Genomic DNA, 17,844 nt, shown 5'->3' on the forward strand with positions numbered 1-17,844 from the left:
TTCATGAAAAAACTTGTACAGTAAAATAATCAAACAATTCATATTCAATGCGATTGGCCTTAATTTCACTGGATGTGACAATTCTGTGTGTATATTGCATTTAATGAAGACAAGAAATTTGCATTTTTTTGGTAAAAATTGACCAGAACTCAAATTAAGAGTGTTTTAATGCATTATATTTTAATGTGACAAGGCACATTATTTTTGCATGTCAAAGTTGAGGTGCTGGTGTTTGAGAGGTGCAGGTCACTGGGGATAATTTATACATAAGCTAAACTATTATTCCTCATGACTCCACGAGTGTTACAAAAAGCACAATGTTAAATGAGCAGAGTGCTCTTTTAATCCAGTTACAGTATGCAGGATTAGAGGTATACAGGTACATGTACAATACACAGGACTCTATTATTCATAAGCAAAAGAGTAGTAAGGTAAAAACTCATGTTAGCAAAAGAACAAACAAATACCCCTGAAGAACCTTAAGATATAATCATTTATATAAAAGGAATATATTTTTTTTCTCAACATGTGAAAATATAAAGTTTCATCAGCAAACATCAAGCACTACCAGGTTCTTCCATTACCAGCTTGTCTTCTCTATAGTCCACCCTGATGTCTGGCTGCCCCTGTGCCTTGACTATGACATAATTAAACAATGTGAGCGCTGGGTTGTGTGGCCGACTCTGGCGCAGGTCACTGGATGGTGTACTCATGTTTTTTGGATCCTGATTGTTATTAGAGAAATGCAATTAATGTAATGAGATAGTCACACCAGAGAAGAATCTTACAAGTGCTGAAAAATAATGCTTTAGCTTTATCCTATTTAATAATTTGTTTAAAAAAAATTAATTATAGTGATAACACATCTCATTTTAGATGCCTTTTGAAACACTCAAGGTCACCTTATACAGAAGAGTTGAAAAAATAAATACAAGAAGATTTGATTTCACTCACCCTATATAGTGAGACCAGAATGAATACTGGGATGCATATCAGGGGTGTAAGAACAAGCACAGAGCCCAGTGTGACTCCCCAGGTGCCAGGCTCAAAACCATATACAACAAGAGGCTGACTTTGTACCAGGTTATACAGCAATGTAAGCTAGGGGATAGGAAAGAGTCAAGTTAGAAGGACAGACAGCAGAACAAATGTGGTACCGCTGCAGCATAGATGAAACAAGATTAAAATTCATTTGGAATCATGTTTCAGGTGATTCTACAAATGTAAGTCAATTTTTCACTCACTTTTAGCTCTGTTTTTGGTCCTAACATCCTACTGGCCTATCCATCTATATGAGTACATGGCTGTCAGTGGAAGAATTAGTTTTTTAATTTACAGTTAGGTCCATTATTTGTTGGATTAAAACACCTTTTTTGTTGTTTTGCCACTGTATACCACCACAGTAGATTTGAAATCAAAGTACAGACTTTGTGCTTTAATTCAAGGGGATTTGTTATCTGGTTGGGAAATAAAGCCATTTTTATACATAGTTCCCCATTTATAGATGCTTACATTACTTGGGTGACAATGACAAGCTTTTTTGTGAATTAAAAAACTAAAATAAAATATCAATTTGCATATGTAAGTTTTAATTTGTATCATATTTGCTACATCAGGCCTTTTAATCTTATTTATTGTTTTAAAAAAATGTGCTTTCTTTTTGGGGGGGATACCGTTAATGATGTAGAGCTCTAAAAAACTAAATATCATATATTTATATTACACTTGCCATTACAAGGTTAAAAAGAAGAAATGCGCTTGTATCAGAAAGGTAAAAATACAGAAAATGGAACAAACATTATCTGAAGCATACCATATCATATATACCATATATACCATACCAATTGAGTTAATGTTTTGGCATGGATATGTATGGCAGCCAGAGGAACTGAATAACCAAGTGTTAGGTGAAGATAGAAGTAGCAGGAAGAATTCTGAAGTCTATAGGACTCAGATTCAGCCAAATGCTGCAAACCCCCCAGTGCCCAAATGACCATATTGCAAAAGCAACCCAAGAGTTTCTCAAGGCAAAGAATTTATTCTTCACTGACAAAGTCAGTCACATGATCTCAGCCCAAAAAAGAGCATGCTTTTCATTTACTAAAGTCAAAACTGAAGCCGGACAGACCCCCAAACAAAAAGCAACTGAAAGTGGCTTCACCTCAAAGGAGGAAACAGCACTTGCTGATGCCCATATCTTCTAGACTTCAGGCAGTTATTCACTGCAAAGGATTTTTTATCCAAGTATTAAAAATAATCTCTATATTTGCAATTATGTTAGTTTATCCAATTTCCTTTAGCTGCTGAAAATATTGTATGACCAGCTCATACAATAGTTTTGGAAAATCCCTTGAAATGAAGCTGAAAGTCTGCACTTCAATCACATCTTGATTGTTTGATTTCAAATCCACTGTGGTGGGCGAGAGAGCAAAAGCTACAAAAACTGTCCTTGTTCAACAAATTATAGACCTAACTGTATGAACCAAATGGGCACAAGTAAAACCAGCTAACTGCTTTTTTGAAAGTGTAATTTTATTCTCAAGTAAAAATAAAAAAAGATAATGAAAAAATCAAATAAACACTTTGATATTTCCATTTAATCTGCCTTAATCTGCCCACTTTGTGTCACAAGAAAGTTACTGACTCCTTTGTTAGTTGGACCTTACAAGCTGCCAGCAAATACACTGTGGTGGTAGCTGATTAAATAATGAATGTAATCTTATCTGCAGTATAGCATTATGTTAGCAATCCCACTACAACAGTGACTGGACACACCTCCTTAAGCAGGTCAAGGCATAGAACACATCCATCCCAATAATGCAAAGGACTGCACTGAGGATTAAACATGCTCAGGCGCAGCACACATCACCAAATGTGTGACTACATGTGACTGCTCAATGAGCTGAAAACAGTTGTCTGGTGCAGCAGATATCAACACTTTGAAAGCTGTGACAGAGAATCAAACCACAGGCCAACCATAGCGTGAGCTGAAAATCGGTCTGCAGCTCCATGAAGACGGGAGGTCCAGACTTGAAATATAATTCTCTGGAGATTTCACACAGTCTCATTGTCTTCTAAGATTCATTTGATGCTTTGTGATTATAAAATCACTGACTCCAGCTCTGAAATTACATTGTGCTGAACATGCCTGCAATGACATGATGTTCACGTAAAAGCATGAGAAGATTAAATTGGATCTCTTGCTCATGTTTGTGCAGGTGATGCCTTCTGGATTATTTTTTTTTTTTGTGGAAGAATACAATAAATAATATGACTTCCTGTGTATTACAGAATTTTCAAGAACTTTATACTCCAGCTTTTGGTGCGTAAAATTAAAAACTAGTGTTTTATTAGTCTGTGTATTTCACAGTTGAAAGAGTATGAATTTCTCTAACCAAGCTAGCCAGCCTTACCCTATACTATCTTGATAAAGACTGAAGTGTTAGGTTAATTTCTGATGCGAAAGCGTTAACCTTGGGACTTCAAAAACCAATGGATGATGTCATAAAGGATATGTCCATCTCTTATACATAGTCCATGAGTTCACTGGCAGTTAGTTCACTGCCCCAACAATTGTATCTGTACCTGACAAATGTAATCTGAGTGCAGTAAAGCGACCTAAAACTGGTTGTCAGAATTAGTAACAGGTATAAAACAATGAATATGAATAAAAAGATGAGAGGAAATTGGCATTAAAGCAGAGATCCAGTGTGAAAGACAGAACAAAGGCACAAAGCAAATGAATCAGATTAAAGAGATATGATACAGGAGTGAAGACTCACCCCGCAAATGAGCGGCGTGAAGAACAGCCAGCAGTACTTCAGCACAGGGAACGGAGGATACCCAATCATGTCTTCAATGTTGTCATAGAAACGGTCCGCGCCTGTAACATGCACAGCAATGCAAGGGAAACAGAACTGTTTCAGTTTTACAGGAACTGCTCTAACACATAAGGCACTTCATGAATACAATGAGAAGTTGAAGCCTCATCTTAATAACTTACTTTCACTTCAACATTTAGCCATAGTTACTAGTTACTTTTTTGTTTCAGCTTTAAAACACAACGTATGATCACAAATTAGTTCTGTCCTGGATATACCATATGCATACATATGGTATACCCTACTCACACTGTTTATTAAAGTCATACAGAACAGTTACTTCTAGTTATCGCTGCTAAAAGTGGTTCTACAAGCTAATGAATAATATCATCTACTTCCATTTTCACGGGACTAAATTTATTTATTTTTTTCTACCTACATGACTGTAGCTGTAATAGTTACTTAAATTGTTAGTTTGGAAATCAATCTTGTCACATTACTTTGATGTAAGCAGGGTCGTTTATACGGTATTAAAGGAATCCATTAAGTCTCACACAAGAATTTAGGTCCACTCTTCTTTACAACATTGTTTCACTTCAGTCATTTATGCACAGGTCTCTTAAGGTACCGCCACAGCATTTGCCTGGACTTTGAAACAGTCATTCCAAAACACTGTTCCCTTTCTATTTGAGCCATTTTGTAGATTTGCTTCTGTGCTTGGGGTCATTGTCCTGTTGCATGACCCAATTTTGGCAAACTGATGGACTCACAGTTGACTGTGGAGTACTTGATATAGAGGAGTTCATAGTGGAAGGAATTAATGTGCCATGCCCAGATGTTATGGCTACGAAAACAAGCTCAACACACCACACCACCGTGCTGACAGTTGATATAACATGTTTGTGATGATATGCTATGTTTGGTTTTCACTAAGATTGGTAAATGGTAAATGGCCTGTGTTTGTATAGCACTTTTACTTAGTCGCTATGGACCCCAAAGCACTTTACACTACATTCAGTCATCCATCCATTCACACAGTGGTGATGGCAAGCTACACTGTAGCCACAGCTGCCCTGGGGCGCACTGACAGAGGCGAGGCTGCCGGACACTGGCGCCACCAGGCCCTCTGACCACCACCAGTAGGCAACAGGTGAAGTGTCTTGCCCAAGGACACAACGACCGAGACTGTCGGAGCCGGGGCTCAAACCGGCAACCTTCCCATTACAAGACGAACTGCCAACTCTTGAGCCACGATCGCCCACAAGATTGGCACAGTGCATTATGAACAAACGTCTCCACTTTGGTCTTATCTGTCAAAGGACATTGTTCCAATTAATAACTGACATTTGATTAGCAGCACCTGACTCTACTAACTTACTTATGGAAACTTTCTTTTTCACATTACTATAAATATTCCCCAGTAGTATCAATACATCTTGATATGCTAATTACTACAGTTTATAAAAGTAGACTATAAAAAATCCAGTCACATTGGATTTTGCAATACAACGTCACTAACACAAATGCTTATCTATGATGATTCAGTACATGAGGAAGGCAGGGGAAAGAAAAACAAACAAATCAACAATCATCATGAAATAAAACTCAAAACAACTGTATTAAAAAAAGAAGTTTTCCAAATGAGAAGAAAATGACAACGCATGGGACAGCAGTGTATACGTTAATGAGGAGCTGAGGAGGAGGAGTTCAATTGGAGATGAAGATTAGAAAGCAGCTCACCTTCATTTGCTACCGAAAGAGGGAGAGACATTTAAAAACAGGAGGAAAGTTCTATGAGATTGGAAAGTAGACGATCTGCAGAATGGAAAGACATCCACATATTGATTTTCTTTGCAAATGCATAATAGCTGAAGAATTTGCCAAACCTACTTAGGAAGGCAGACACAGCTCCATGAATGATACAGTAATCAACCTTGAAACTAACTACAGCTTTACGGAGGCAGAAAGAGAGTGTCCTCGCACTATGCTGTGTTGAGTATCTCAACACTGTGTAAACTCACTTTGAAGAATAAGGGAGGCCAATTGAATGGATAAACAGCTAACAAAAAAGGGGGAAGAGAAAGAAACTCATCCATATCTCCATGTGCTTCAGCACAGTATAAGAATACCAAAGAACAAGCAGTTCAGGAAATTGAAAAACTCTTTTCAGTAATAATTAGTTTCAGTCCCATGAAAGAAAATTGCCTGGATCCATATAATACAGAGGCTCTGAGAATTGAGAATCAACCAGAAAAAAGACAAAAGATATGATCTATTGTATACTAATGACTTTGTGATAATTCTTAATAACTAGCTATACGATCATGTCATGACACTTTTGTATATGACTTACAACATTAATCAAAAGTGCATGCAGTAACATTTACTGATCTGCTTGCACCAGTTAACGACAACATTTGTCAAATGTGTCTTTTAAAAATACTAGAAAATACAGCATTGGCAAAAGGTAAGATTCAAAGTGATAGACTCCAACAGAGAAGACATTTTATCAAAAAACAAATGTGGTGACATATCAGAGCAGTGCTGGGAGCATTATCTATCACCAGAGTGAAAGAAGCACAAACAAGAAAGATGAAATCACAAAGAGAGTGTAAGTCTGGCTTTTATACTTTTTGTGACCTTTGGGGCCCAATCAGGGATGGCCCAATCAGGGATGGGCCCCAAAGGCGTGCCTGAATAAAGCCGTAAGTGAGTGTGTACAGAACTGTGCAAAAGACTTGAGCCAACCTTTATTTCTTTATATTTTGTCAGGAACCTGGCAAAGATGTTGGTGGCACTGTGGCAAGCTTTCTTATCATGTCTTCAAGTAGTCTTTAGGAATAGTTCTCCAGGCTTCTTGAAGGATATTCAAAATTTTTCTTTGCCTGTTGGATGATCTCTTTCACAACAATCCCGCACTGCTTCAGTAATGCTGAGATCCAAGCTCTGGGGACCAATCTTGACTGATACGTAGTGTTCCATTGTGTGTTTCTTCTGCAAAATCTGTTTTCAATTTTGACAAGATCTTCAACACCACTGGCTAAAATGCACCCAAACCACAAAAAAGCCTCTAGCCTGTTAAAACTGGTTCTTTGTTAAGTTGTCTGTTATGTGTAGACATAACACATGTTCATCCCTTGAGTAAAATGCGTTTTGGTTTTTGTTTTTGGCTAGAATGATTTATAGGTCAGTGTTAAGTGCCTTAACAAACAAAAAAAACATACCTCTGAAAATGGTCAGGTATAAAAACTGAGTGAAAATGAGCTGGTGTCCAAAGAAAGCCTGGAGAACTATCGCTCAGGAACCACTTTACAAAATTACAAGAACGTCTGGCATCTTGGAAGCAAAATATAAATTGATGAGGAGTGGCCCAAGACTTTTACACAGTACTTGTGTTTAAAGTGAATAATGATAGTCAGTGAGCCTCACTGTCAGTGAACATTGTTATATATACTCCATTCCCCATTCCTCATTCATGGTAAAAGTTATCTAGCTTTTACCGTGTGCGGTAGCAGAAGTAAAATTAAATAATATTAAACATAAATAAACGCACAATACTCTTATCCCTGCATCATCATTAAAATGTCACTTTTAATGCTGGTCCTATAGCTGTTTTAATTTTACTTTGGACAGACCCCAACAACTGTTTCAAAGTTGGTCCCTAAAAGATATGCTTATAAAGATAGAGATAAAACGATTATGCTGATGAAACAAAGGCTTCTGTATGAATTGCATAAGCTAACTAGTTATAATAAAGTTCCTTTCTCTAGCTACTGTGGATGTACTGCAGTACTGATGATGTTGATATTCTGAAGATAAATCGATAAATCACATATTCCCATTATTTAGGTTATTATAGAAGACTGTCATCTTACTAATAAAGAGCTAAATTAGTACGCTTTAATGCAAAAACAGTTTTACATTTAGAGGAAAATACTTTCAGAAACGATTCAAAGAACTTACAGGAAGATGATTACTTCTGCATGGATAAATTCTGCAGCACTAGTTTAGAGCCAATAACTTACCATATACCCAGCCAATAACAATGGTCTCTGCGCAAGCAATAAAGAGGAGGCTGGTTCCACTTGGACCATATGTGTCAACCAGCTGGAAGAGGACGATCCCGCCCTGAAACAAGTAGAGAAAAATTGAAAAAACCCTTCTGATAAAACTGTCAGAAGGGCTGTTTTCTCCTGTGCTGTTTTTAATGTCACCATTATCAGAAACCTATACATGCATCATGAAATGGAAAAAGCTTTAACTACTAGAGAATACGCCACCTTAACAGAATAGTTCACTTCCCTACTTTATTTGAACAAGTGCTGATAATGCACATCCAGCTTACTTCAGTAATGAAGGGCAGCCCCAAACAGAAGCAAACAATAGCGATGACCAGAACCAATATCTCTCTGGCACGCGGCCTCCTCAGATAACGTGGAAACAGGTCTGTGAGGGCTGTGGCCAGGCTTTCCACACACACAAACTGTGAACACAGAACTGAAGATTAGCTTATTTTGATTTTTTGATCTGATCCTGGGTATTGTGCATTGCATACAATACCTGACTATCTAGGCCGAGCAAAAGGAGCATGAAGAAGAAGAGCACAGCCCAAAAGGACGAACCAGGAAGCAACGACAGAGCTGTAGGATAGGCAATGAAGGCTAAACCAGGACCTGTAAGAAGAACGTGAATGCATCTGTTAAAACATGCCATACACATTCTAAGGCGTTGTTAAAGTCATAGCTTTAAGCGGTACATGAGTTTGGACTCATAGAGATGAAATAATCCCGGATTTAATGCAAAAAAATTAAACAAATTATAGACAGACACAAATAAGTTAGTGGTCATTTTGTGGGAAAAACTGTATCTGCTCATCTTTTGAGGCACTTCATTACCAAAGACAAAAAAAAGAAAAAAAACAGCATCACAACCCTCTGACTCTATCTGAACAGAAAGTGACATCTTGTGGGCATTGGATGAATTTAAACTTTGACACACAAAAACTAAACACAGCATGTTTACAGGAATAATATATCAGGTAATTATTTAGGAAACTCTATTTTAATCCCTTCAAGTATGCAATTATCTTACCACCAGCTGAAATTTCTTCCAGTGAAATGTTAAGGTCCTGAGCCATGAATCCCAGCACTGAGAATACAGCAAAGCCTGCAAAGATACTGGTGGCACTGTTCAGACAGCACAGGGCCAAGCAATCCCTGGAACAGGATAGAGAGACAACCCAAAACTATCAAAATGTTAATAAAAAAACCCCGCAAACAATAAATGTGATGATGTCTGCCTTTGACGAGGCTGACCTGTAGCAGTTGTTGTTGTATTTGTTGTAGCTCCCCAGAGCCGTCAGCACTCCCTGACAAACAGCATAGGAGAAGAACACCTGAGTCCCTGCATCACGCCACACCTGGAGAGCGACAAGATTTCTGACATGTTTTGAAGCTGAAATTGTTAAAATAACTGAAGGCATTTCTGATCCAGTAGATTAAGAGCTGTTTTTTGTGTTTTATATATAAATTACCCAGGTATACAGCATTTGCATATTCCTGCTTTGTTGTTACCCTGTCATAAATTACATGACAGAGCGTGCACGTCGAGGCTTGTGGGTGTGGGCAGGCTTGTTTTCACTATTGTCTATCTGCAGGCTACAGTCGTGACAGCATCTGGATAACATTAAAGACGCCACAGCTCTGGCTTGCTCATGATAGACCTGGCAAGGCTCCAAAGCAATATACAGGCCTCTACTCTGACCCAGTGGTGGGCTTGGTTTATTCCCTGCCTCGGGTCAGAAATGGAAGTCTGAGACTGTGGCAAATGATCTTTACATCTTATTCTGGACAAAGAGGAAACTGTTATGTCCCTAGAATTAATGATATTTTGAAGTCCTCTGAGTTTCTCCGCGTACATATTCAAACACGCACACTGACACGGAGACAAAAGGAGACACATTCACACAATAAACAGACCGCAGATGTGGGCCAGAACTGAACCACTCCTCTGCAGTGCACGTGAAAACAGACAATCGCACGCTAAAATAAGTCTAGAAACTAGAACAACTAGATCTGCTTCTAAGGCCATCTGGCACTGCATAAATCTGCCCTGTAACTATAAGTGCTTTCACCTGCACCTCTCCAAAACATTATTTTCACACGTTTTCCCACACTGCATTGGGGCTATTGGGTTCCTACAAGGGTAGCAATACTTTGTCTTCTAACTCACATGTGACATGACCAGATCGTTCCCCTGATTTACACAATTCTTCTTTATGAGATAGTAACACAGCAACTGAGCCAAACAGACAAAGACTGGACAGGAGAGAGCTGAGAAAACAACCGATAAAAGCAAACACCAAAGGGCTCCAACTCAGGTGGAAAGGGCTGAGGACCTGCAGGACCCGAACAACCAAGTGTCGTAGTGACAGAACATCCTAAAAAATACAGAATGAACATTAAGTGTGCTGTTTAAACGCAAATATAAATTAGATTCACTGACTCAGCTTACAAAAAATACTTTTTTGTAAGGTAAAAATAGTATTTAAACAGGTTACTTCAGGCCCTTATTTACTCTCCTTTGTGAGGAAGATGTATATGTCATACTGAAGATCATCTTTGGGTTGCTTTTCTTGTTAAGGCTATGTCTTGAGACCGGAAATAGAAGTCAGGGCAAAGAAAATGGAGGGGGAGGGGTGCATAACTGAGGATAACAGGACCCTGTATTCATCCTGTTAGAGCGGAGAGAAATCCAACAGACAGTGTTGTGTTGAGAAATGAAGATAGACAGATGATGTTCTGGTTGTTGGTGACTTTCAGTGCAGATGGAGAACTCGTTCTCACTCCATCCTTCACACTGTGGCTTTTAGATGATGGTAAGGTGGTCGTAATGTGTGCCGTGTTTGTGATTTTTGCATTCCACAACCAAACACTTCAACATAAACATTTGATAATCAGAGTGAGCTCTTACATCTGGATCACTAAGTCTGGTGAAGTCGGGCTTAAGGTAGTATTTCAGGCCCTCTCCAGCTCCTGGGAGCGTCACTCCACGGATGAAGAGCACAAAGAGCATCAAGTAGGGAAATGTAGCAGTGAAGTACACCACCTACAAACATATAAACGCAGGTTGTAGTTTTGCATACTTCTCATACACTCATTCGTTGGTTTAAAGTTGCACATGATTAGTTTTAGAATAAACGCAGCTATAAGCTGCAACTGTCTGGCAGTTGCTTTTGTAACTGCATTTTTGCCACCACCACCTCCTGCAGGAAAAACACTTCTCGTACACTGCTATGTGTTCCACTGTTTATACCGTGTAGTCATTAACTTGGTTTTTATTGCTGTTTTGTCTTCATGTAATAGAAAGGGATAAAAGTCTGCGGCTAGAAGTGAGGTTAATGAGAACAGTAGGCCTGAGCCAGAAAAAGCAGAGTTGGGGTCTGTAAAAAGAGAGCTGAAGCATAGAGTAAAATGCTGTTAGAAGAGTGGGGGTAATATCTGTCTCTACAGCACATCAAATACATATTTCCTGGTTAATATTAAGATAACAGTCACAAATACTCAGATATCACACAAGCAAGCTAAAAGTGCTGACTGACAGCTTGTGCTGCCTTTTTAATAGGGAAGGGTTTATAAGCTACATGTTTTTGCAGACTGAGAATCCCTTCTTACCCACCGACCAAACGAGAAAAATGTAACACATCGCTTTGCACACCATTATAAAGCTTTAACAGGGACAGCTTTAACAGCTGATATCCTCCACGTTAAGGAAATGCTTACCTTTCCAGTTGTTTTGATTCCCTTCCAGATGCAGAAGTAACATATGATCCAGGCAAACATAAGACACAGAGCCAGATCCCAATGTATCTTACCCAAAGACATGTTTTCTGATATTCTTAACACACGGTTACTATGAAAAAAAGAGACATGTAAGAACACATGAACACATGCATGCTCTCCAAATGCTGATGAATGCTCCCTAAAACCCCCATTCTTAAAATCTTCTCCCACTGCAAATAAACAGATCCTCATATATACGTCAAAAGAACAGCACTAAGCATCTCAACATGAATACAGATGTTGAAACTGCTCCCTGTTTATTTTGGATGGATACGGTTTACATTATAAATGGGCACAGCAAAGAGCACATATTGTTTTCATTATGGAGCACAGTTGTAGTGCTGAGCGATTTCCCAATATTTGTTCTCACACAAAATCAGGAGGTTATCATGTGAAAAGAGACAGCCATGTTTCAACATGTCTAAAAGAGAGAGGAGCAAACAACTTTGAATGAGAGTTGGAAGTTCAATAAAAATGCTATTATTCAGTGCTATTATGTCTTTTTAGGAATGTAACTGGCTGCTTGCTTTATTTGGGTGGCCTCGGTTCACCTTCTGTTGGCTCACTATTCACACCGTGTTTTCTAACTTACAATTATCTTTTGATATCTGGGAAGCATTGAAAGCTATTGCTGAGGAATTTTCCACCCAAAGACAAGCTAAATAGGGAGGGTGACTGTCCAGCTCTTCTAATGTTCAAGGAAAATAAAGCAATGAGTGAGTTTCTAACCTCCAGAACTCCTCTTCTGGTGACGTGCTCATCAATATTGTTTCATTGCTGGAAAGAAAAAAAAAACAAGTGTATAAGGAGGGGTGAAATTAAACACTAATTTCAAATAGTCCTTTAACAATCTAACAGTTTCATAAAGACCACAAACACGTTTATTTTCATAGTAAATGTGTTTTTAATTTTAAGTGGATCTTATGTACTCATTTTTGGCTTCAGATTTTTATTGTTCAACTCTACTAGAGTAGCTTTGCCTGATTCGCAGTTTGAAATAATCCATATTTATCATAATGGGACTTGTTAAAGGCCTTTACTTCATCCTAACAAACAAACAAAATGTTTGAGTTATTCTTGCTGTAATCGGAAATCTAATCAAAAACTAAGAATATAATTATTAAAATGTAATAATTCTAATGTTTAAACTTTTCAACCCACACTGTTTCTGCATGTGCGTGTGTGTGTGTGCGCACGCACTCTTTCTGTGCAGATGTGGCCTTGACCTCTGTGTGTGCATCTAAGGACCCAGCCTAAATAATTGTCTGTTGTCTGATATGTCTCAAATCGGGTGATTGCACATCACACCAGGTGGTTGGTTGTTAACGTGGGATGTTGGTTGTCTCAGAGGATGTATAAAAACCCTCTATAGATAACGATTAGGCGTTTTTTCCTCTGGCCATCGTTGAAGTGAGCAGATTAGAAGACAACTCAGTGGATTTATCCTTCTTTTTCCAACCCACTATGGATTCACTATTTTTGAGATTTGCTCTGCTTACTACCGGAATCATAGATTGGGACTTAGAGGAAGTTTTGGGAACATTGTAATGGGTTCTACCTCCTCAGAAAGAATTTCTGAAACAATTCCTCTACAGCCAGGGTGTTCTCTCTGTCCTCCACTAAAGCCTCATCAAAACTGGTAATGAGTTATTAGCAACAGTTTAGATTTCATTGTTTTATATTTTAAAATGTGTTACTTTTCTTGAAATGTTTAAAATTTAAAAGGATTTTATTCTTAATAATTGATGAGCTGATTGCTTTGCCCTTGTTAAATTGCTTAGTAAAGTATCCCATCTGAAATTAAACTTAATTATGTGGACATTCCCTTTTTGATTTTCTTTTTAAATGAAAAGGTAAAACTTGGGTATGAGTTTGAACATCTACTTTTGTGAGGTTCTTATAGGTTATTCTAGCCTTTAAGAATTAACAGATCCCTGGGCCCACCTGTCCAAGTCACCAAAGTAAATTTTGTAGCAAATTTGCTCGCAAAACTGATTGTACCTTATTCAGGGTTGGTAGTGTGGTGCATCATCTAAACTATTGTGGTACTACCCCTAGGATCAGACACTCAGACCCTTTCAATGGAGACCCAGTCCAGACTTCTGTACAGAGGTAACTGGGATCTTAACAGGCTTTAAAGGGTGAAGTGAGTTTTTGTGCACTACTGCATTGAGATCTGGTGACTGTGGAGCCCATTCAAGTACAGTGAACTCACTGGCATCTTCAAGAACCCAGTTTAGGAAAATCTGAGCTTTGTGACATGGTGTGTTATTCTGATGGAGGCGGCCATCTGAAGATGGGTACACTATGGTTACAAAGGGATGAACATTGTCAACAATCAATACTCAGTAAGGCTGTGGCATTTAACTGATGCTCAGATGGTACCAAGGGCTCCCAAGTGTGCCAAGAAAATATCAAGTTATGCCACCAACAATAGCCTGCACAGGCTCACCAAATTTGGCAAGCCTGTGCAAATTGTAACCTCCATTTCCTGTTCTCAGCTGACAGGAGTGGCACCCTGTGTGGTCTTATGCAACTGTAGCACATGTGCTTTAAGTTCAATGTGTTGTCTGTTCAAAGATGTTCTTCTGCACACTTTGGATGTAACAAGTAACAGTGTTACCATTGCCTTGCTGTCAGCTCAAAGCAGCTTGGCCATTCTCTTATAGCCTCTAGCATCAACAAGAGATAACTGCTGTAGATGTCCAGTGACAGTTCCTGTCATGTGACTGGTCTGTTATATAATTACATTAATGACCATTTAAACAGGTGTAAGTGATGAGGCATCAGTGAGGTCTATGTGTCAGAAAATAAGGAAAAATAGGTCCACTTTAGTAAGAAATATCACAAAAATGTCCAATCAAAGAGGAGTAAAGGGATATCCAAAGCAGTGCTTATAATAATGTAGAGAAGACATTGCATTAAATATACCTTAAATGTGGCACCTTTCAAACATTTGACATTAAACTAAAGCTTGACAAGTCCTTTAGATTTATTGGGTTGCTTTTCACCGTCATGTTATCCTTATATTATCCCAAGGTAGGAGAAAGTAAGCATTTCCTACCCTGAAAAACATTTACAGTACATCTGGAAAGTATTCACAGTGCTTCGCTTGTCCTTCATTTAATTATGGTACAGCCTTATTCCAAAATGAATTCAATTATTTTTTTCACTTTAAAATGCTAAACACAATACCTCATAATTGCAAAGTGAAAGCAGTTTGCTTGTAATTCTTGCAAATTTGTTAAAAACTTTTTTTTTTAAATGCCATGACATATAAAAAAATAGGCATTTTTACCTTTTTTGGACTGTGGAGCAGTGAAGATAGACAGGACAGTGGGGAGAGAGAAGGGAAGTCATGCAACAAAGAGCTGCAGGTTGTTTTGATAAATTTGTAAGAATTTCAAGCAAACTTTTTTCATTTTTTTATTATGGGGTGTCGTGTGTAGCATTTTGATGTAAAACATGACTTTACTCCTTTTTGGAATAAGGCTGTAACATAACAAAACGTGGAGCAAGTGCCATGAATGCTTTCCAGATGTTACTGTAAAGCATGGGTGCGTTCCAGAGATGCTATTGTGCTGTTTAATCCCATGATTACTATTAAGCTTTTCATAGTCAGACTCTTTTCAAGTCCACATAAAAAAATTTCAGTTGAGCAGACAGAGTGGGGACAGTTAATTTGTACAACTCAGAAAAACAAATTGCAACTTACTAAGTTGTATTCTCATAGTAGTCCATTGAGGTGACGTTGTGTAAGAATGACCAGTTGGACCCGGCCTGAAAGAGTTGGGGGTTTGCAAAGATGCTCATGCGACTGTGGCACAAGTCTCAGCGATTAAAGAAAGAGGGATAAAAGTGAGAATGTTAGCTGTTTTCTCTTAAGTCTTGAAAAAAAAATCCCTGCTTATCAAATACAGATGGGTTTAAGCAAGCATTCTTACCAGAGTTCCACCAGTTGTCACATGTAGACCAGGGCAGGGGACTTTTGAAGGAGTTTATTAGGTAGAAGATAGCCCATGCCAAAACAATAATGTAGTATATGTTCAGATAGATCACAATCACTTGGGACGCAAACCCCACCCCTAGAGGACAAGTGACATTTCAGACAGTTAAAGGACATTTTTGGCTGCTGTCTTCTTTTCTTTTATGACAAGAAGACAGAAACATTATACAAAAGCAATTCCCAGCACCATGCACGGTCAATAAATCCTCTGTTTTATGTAATTAAGTTAGATAACACCTTAGTCAGCTACTGGATCTGAAGCTTGGAAATATAGACTTAGCCTTGTATATGTGACTTTCTTTACTGCTAACTGCTACACTATTGTTTTTGCAATTTCCATGAAGAAAGCGCTGTCAGAAATATGCAGTTCCTAAATGTGAGCCTTATTTTTACCCTGAAACATGGGACATATTTTCCTCCAGGCAGTCACCCCACCCTCACTGGTGTACTGTCCCAGCGCTGTCTCCAAGAAAAACACGGGGATGCCACAGAAGAAGAGGAACACGCAGTAGGGGATGAGGAAGACACCTAAAATTATAGACACAAACTATTTCATCAGCAAGTGGGTTTCTTTTTTTGTTTTGTTTCGTTTTTTGTTTTTTAATGAAGGCCCTCCTAATCCTTATCTATTAGTTGAATGTTTCCATCAGAAAAACTCTCCCACAAACCCAACCTCTCACCTCCTCCGTTCTTGAAGCACAGGTAGGGGAACCGCCAAACATTTCCGAGGCCAATTATTTCACCAGCCATAGAGAGTATGAACTCCATGTTGTTGGCCCATTTTTCCCTCGACAGAGCCCCTTCCTCAGGAGCCTGTTTATCTGCCTCAGAGTCTGCAGCAGGAACATTCCCGGTTGTTTCCTCAGTCATGGTCTTTCTGTCTTTTGTACAGCATTTAAATAAATATCATGGCATACCTGTTATATTCTCCCCCAGCTCGTTCTTGCATGCATGCAATTATAAATCATGAGCGTTGTAATTTAACTGATGAGCCTCACATTCGCCCTAATAAAGCTTACTAAAGAGATAAAGGCACAAAAATAGCATTTAATTGTTTCCTCCAGTTTCACATGGAGATTTGAATTGATGCAACTTACCAGTGAGCTTGCAGCGAGCGCCACAGTGAAATTCCTCGACTGTATGAGCGAAGTTTGCAGAAAAGTTTCATTCTATTGAGGGGTGTGTCCTGAAGGACAAGTAGCCACACACGCTCTGGATGTGCCATCCCTACGAAAATGCTCGTGGATTTTACTCAAACGTCTCAACAACATGCACACAAAAGCCATCTCAGTGCAGTGTGTTATGCACAAGTAATTGCAGAAATTGCACTTATTGTCGTCAGATGGAATAAAATTATGCACGATTGTGTATTATCGTAGAATAATGATATTAGCGTAAGCTATGTATGTTTGGACCCTAACTTCTAGCGGCCTTAATTATGCTGCTATAAACTGCCTAGGGTACCATGATTATCAACATCGACACAGCTTTTAGGAATTAATTTTATAACATGCAAATTCTTCCACCATATATATATGTGTAGTAGCTGGTTGTACGTTGCATGTACGTATGCGTTGTTGTTATGTTGTCTGTGTTATCGTCTGTACATAACTGCTAGTCAAACAGTAAAGTTAATAATGCCGGACTTTGAATATGCAGCTTGAGTAGAAGAAAAATACGAAATATATGTATGTATTATTCATTCCTCTGGTTTTTATGAACAGTTTCTTTTGTCATCTGTGCCATCTACACAGTGATGTGTAATACACTAAAAAAAACATGTCAGCGTTTTAATAGGCTACATGAGCTAAGCGAACAAGCACAGTCCGAAATGATAACAAGGGTGCTAATGTTTGAAAAGTATTAATTATAAATTGGTTCTGTAGTGTACGAGACAATCAGGTGCCAAGAAAAAATAATGCTTTGATGGTTTGAGTATACATGGCAAAAATAATAATTGCCGTCATTATTTAGCTTACCTAATACCCAATTTATTTGTTTTATTGACTGCACTGAAAAACAAATAAGTCAAAAATGACAGGTTGAGCTAATTATTACCCCCGATTTTTAGATTATTACAGCGACGTTTCGATTTTTTTATTTTTGTTTTATTTTTTTTAGGGAGGGGGGGTAATGACTTTAGTAAGTAAGTTTCCATACATTCCTCTTAATTTAT

General features: G+C 38.4%; 1 protein-coding gene across 3 annotated transcripts; it reads right to left on the minus strand.

The window, feature by feature from the left end:
- Positions 1-171: 171 nt before the first annotated feature.
- Positions 172-16,827, minus strand: LOC100707806 (sodium- and chloride-dependent GABA transporter 2). 3 transcript variants are annotated; one of them, XM_019347159.2, is made up of 17 exons: positions 16,766-16,793; positions 16,586-16,686; positions 16,349-16,501; positions 16,062-16,196; positions 15,607-15,747; positions 15,378-15,492; positions 12,392-12,439; positions 11,603-11,732; positions 10,794-10,928; positions 9,137-9,240; positions 8,913-9,037; positions 8,382-8,494; positions 8,167-8,304; positions 7,847-7,949; positions 3,783-3,883; positions 955-1,101; positions 172-725 (listed from the first exon to the last, which is right to left on the minus strand). In XM_019347159.2, exons 3-17 carry the CDS (start codon positions 16,434-16,436, stop codon positions 558-560), a joined length of 1,791 nt encoding a protein of 596 aa, XP_019202704.1. In that variant the 5' UTR covers positions 16,437-16,501; positions 16,586-16,686; positions 16,766-16,793; the 3' UTR covers positions 172-557. The 3 variants fall into 3 exon arrangements, with proteins under 3 accessions (XP_019202704.1, XP_005451684.1, XP_005451685.1); XM_005451627.3 differs by lacking the exon at positions 16,586-16,686 and having other exon boundaries at positions 16,349-16,549; positions 16,766-16,827; XM_005451628.3 differs by lacking the exon at positions 16,586-16,686 and having other exon boundaries at positions 16,766-16,804.
- Positions 16,828-17,844: the final 1,017 nt, after the last annotated feature.

Source organism: Oreochromis niloticus, linkage group LG17 (assembly GCF_001858045.2).
Source record: "Oreochromis niloticus isolate F11D_XX linkage group LG17, O_niloticus_UMD_NMBU, whole genome shotgun sequence".
NCBI lineage: Eukaryota > Metazoa > Chordata > Actinopteri > Cichliformes > Cichlidae > Oreochromis > Oreochromis niloticus.

Bases quoted from the DNA above. Each gene is read 5' to 3' on its own strand.
- LOC100707806 (XM_005451627.3), bottom strand. From the start codon at position 16,538: ATGACTGAGGAAACAACCGGGAATGTTCCTGCTGCAGACTCTGAGGCA. The intron at 9,038-9,136 runs GTCAGCCTCGTC...ATCCTGTTCCAG, and splicing joins TACAACAACAACTGCTACAG to GGATTGCTTGGCCCTGTGCT. The intron at 3,884-7,846 runs GTAAGTTATTGG...TGCATGTTACAG, and splicing joins TGTTATTGGCTGGGTATATG to GCGCGGACCGTTTCTATGAC.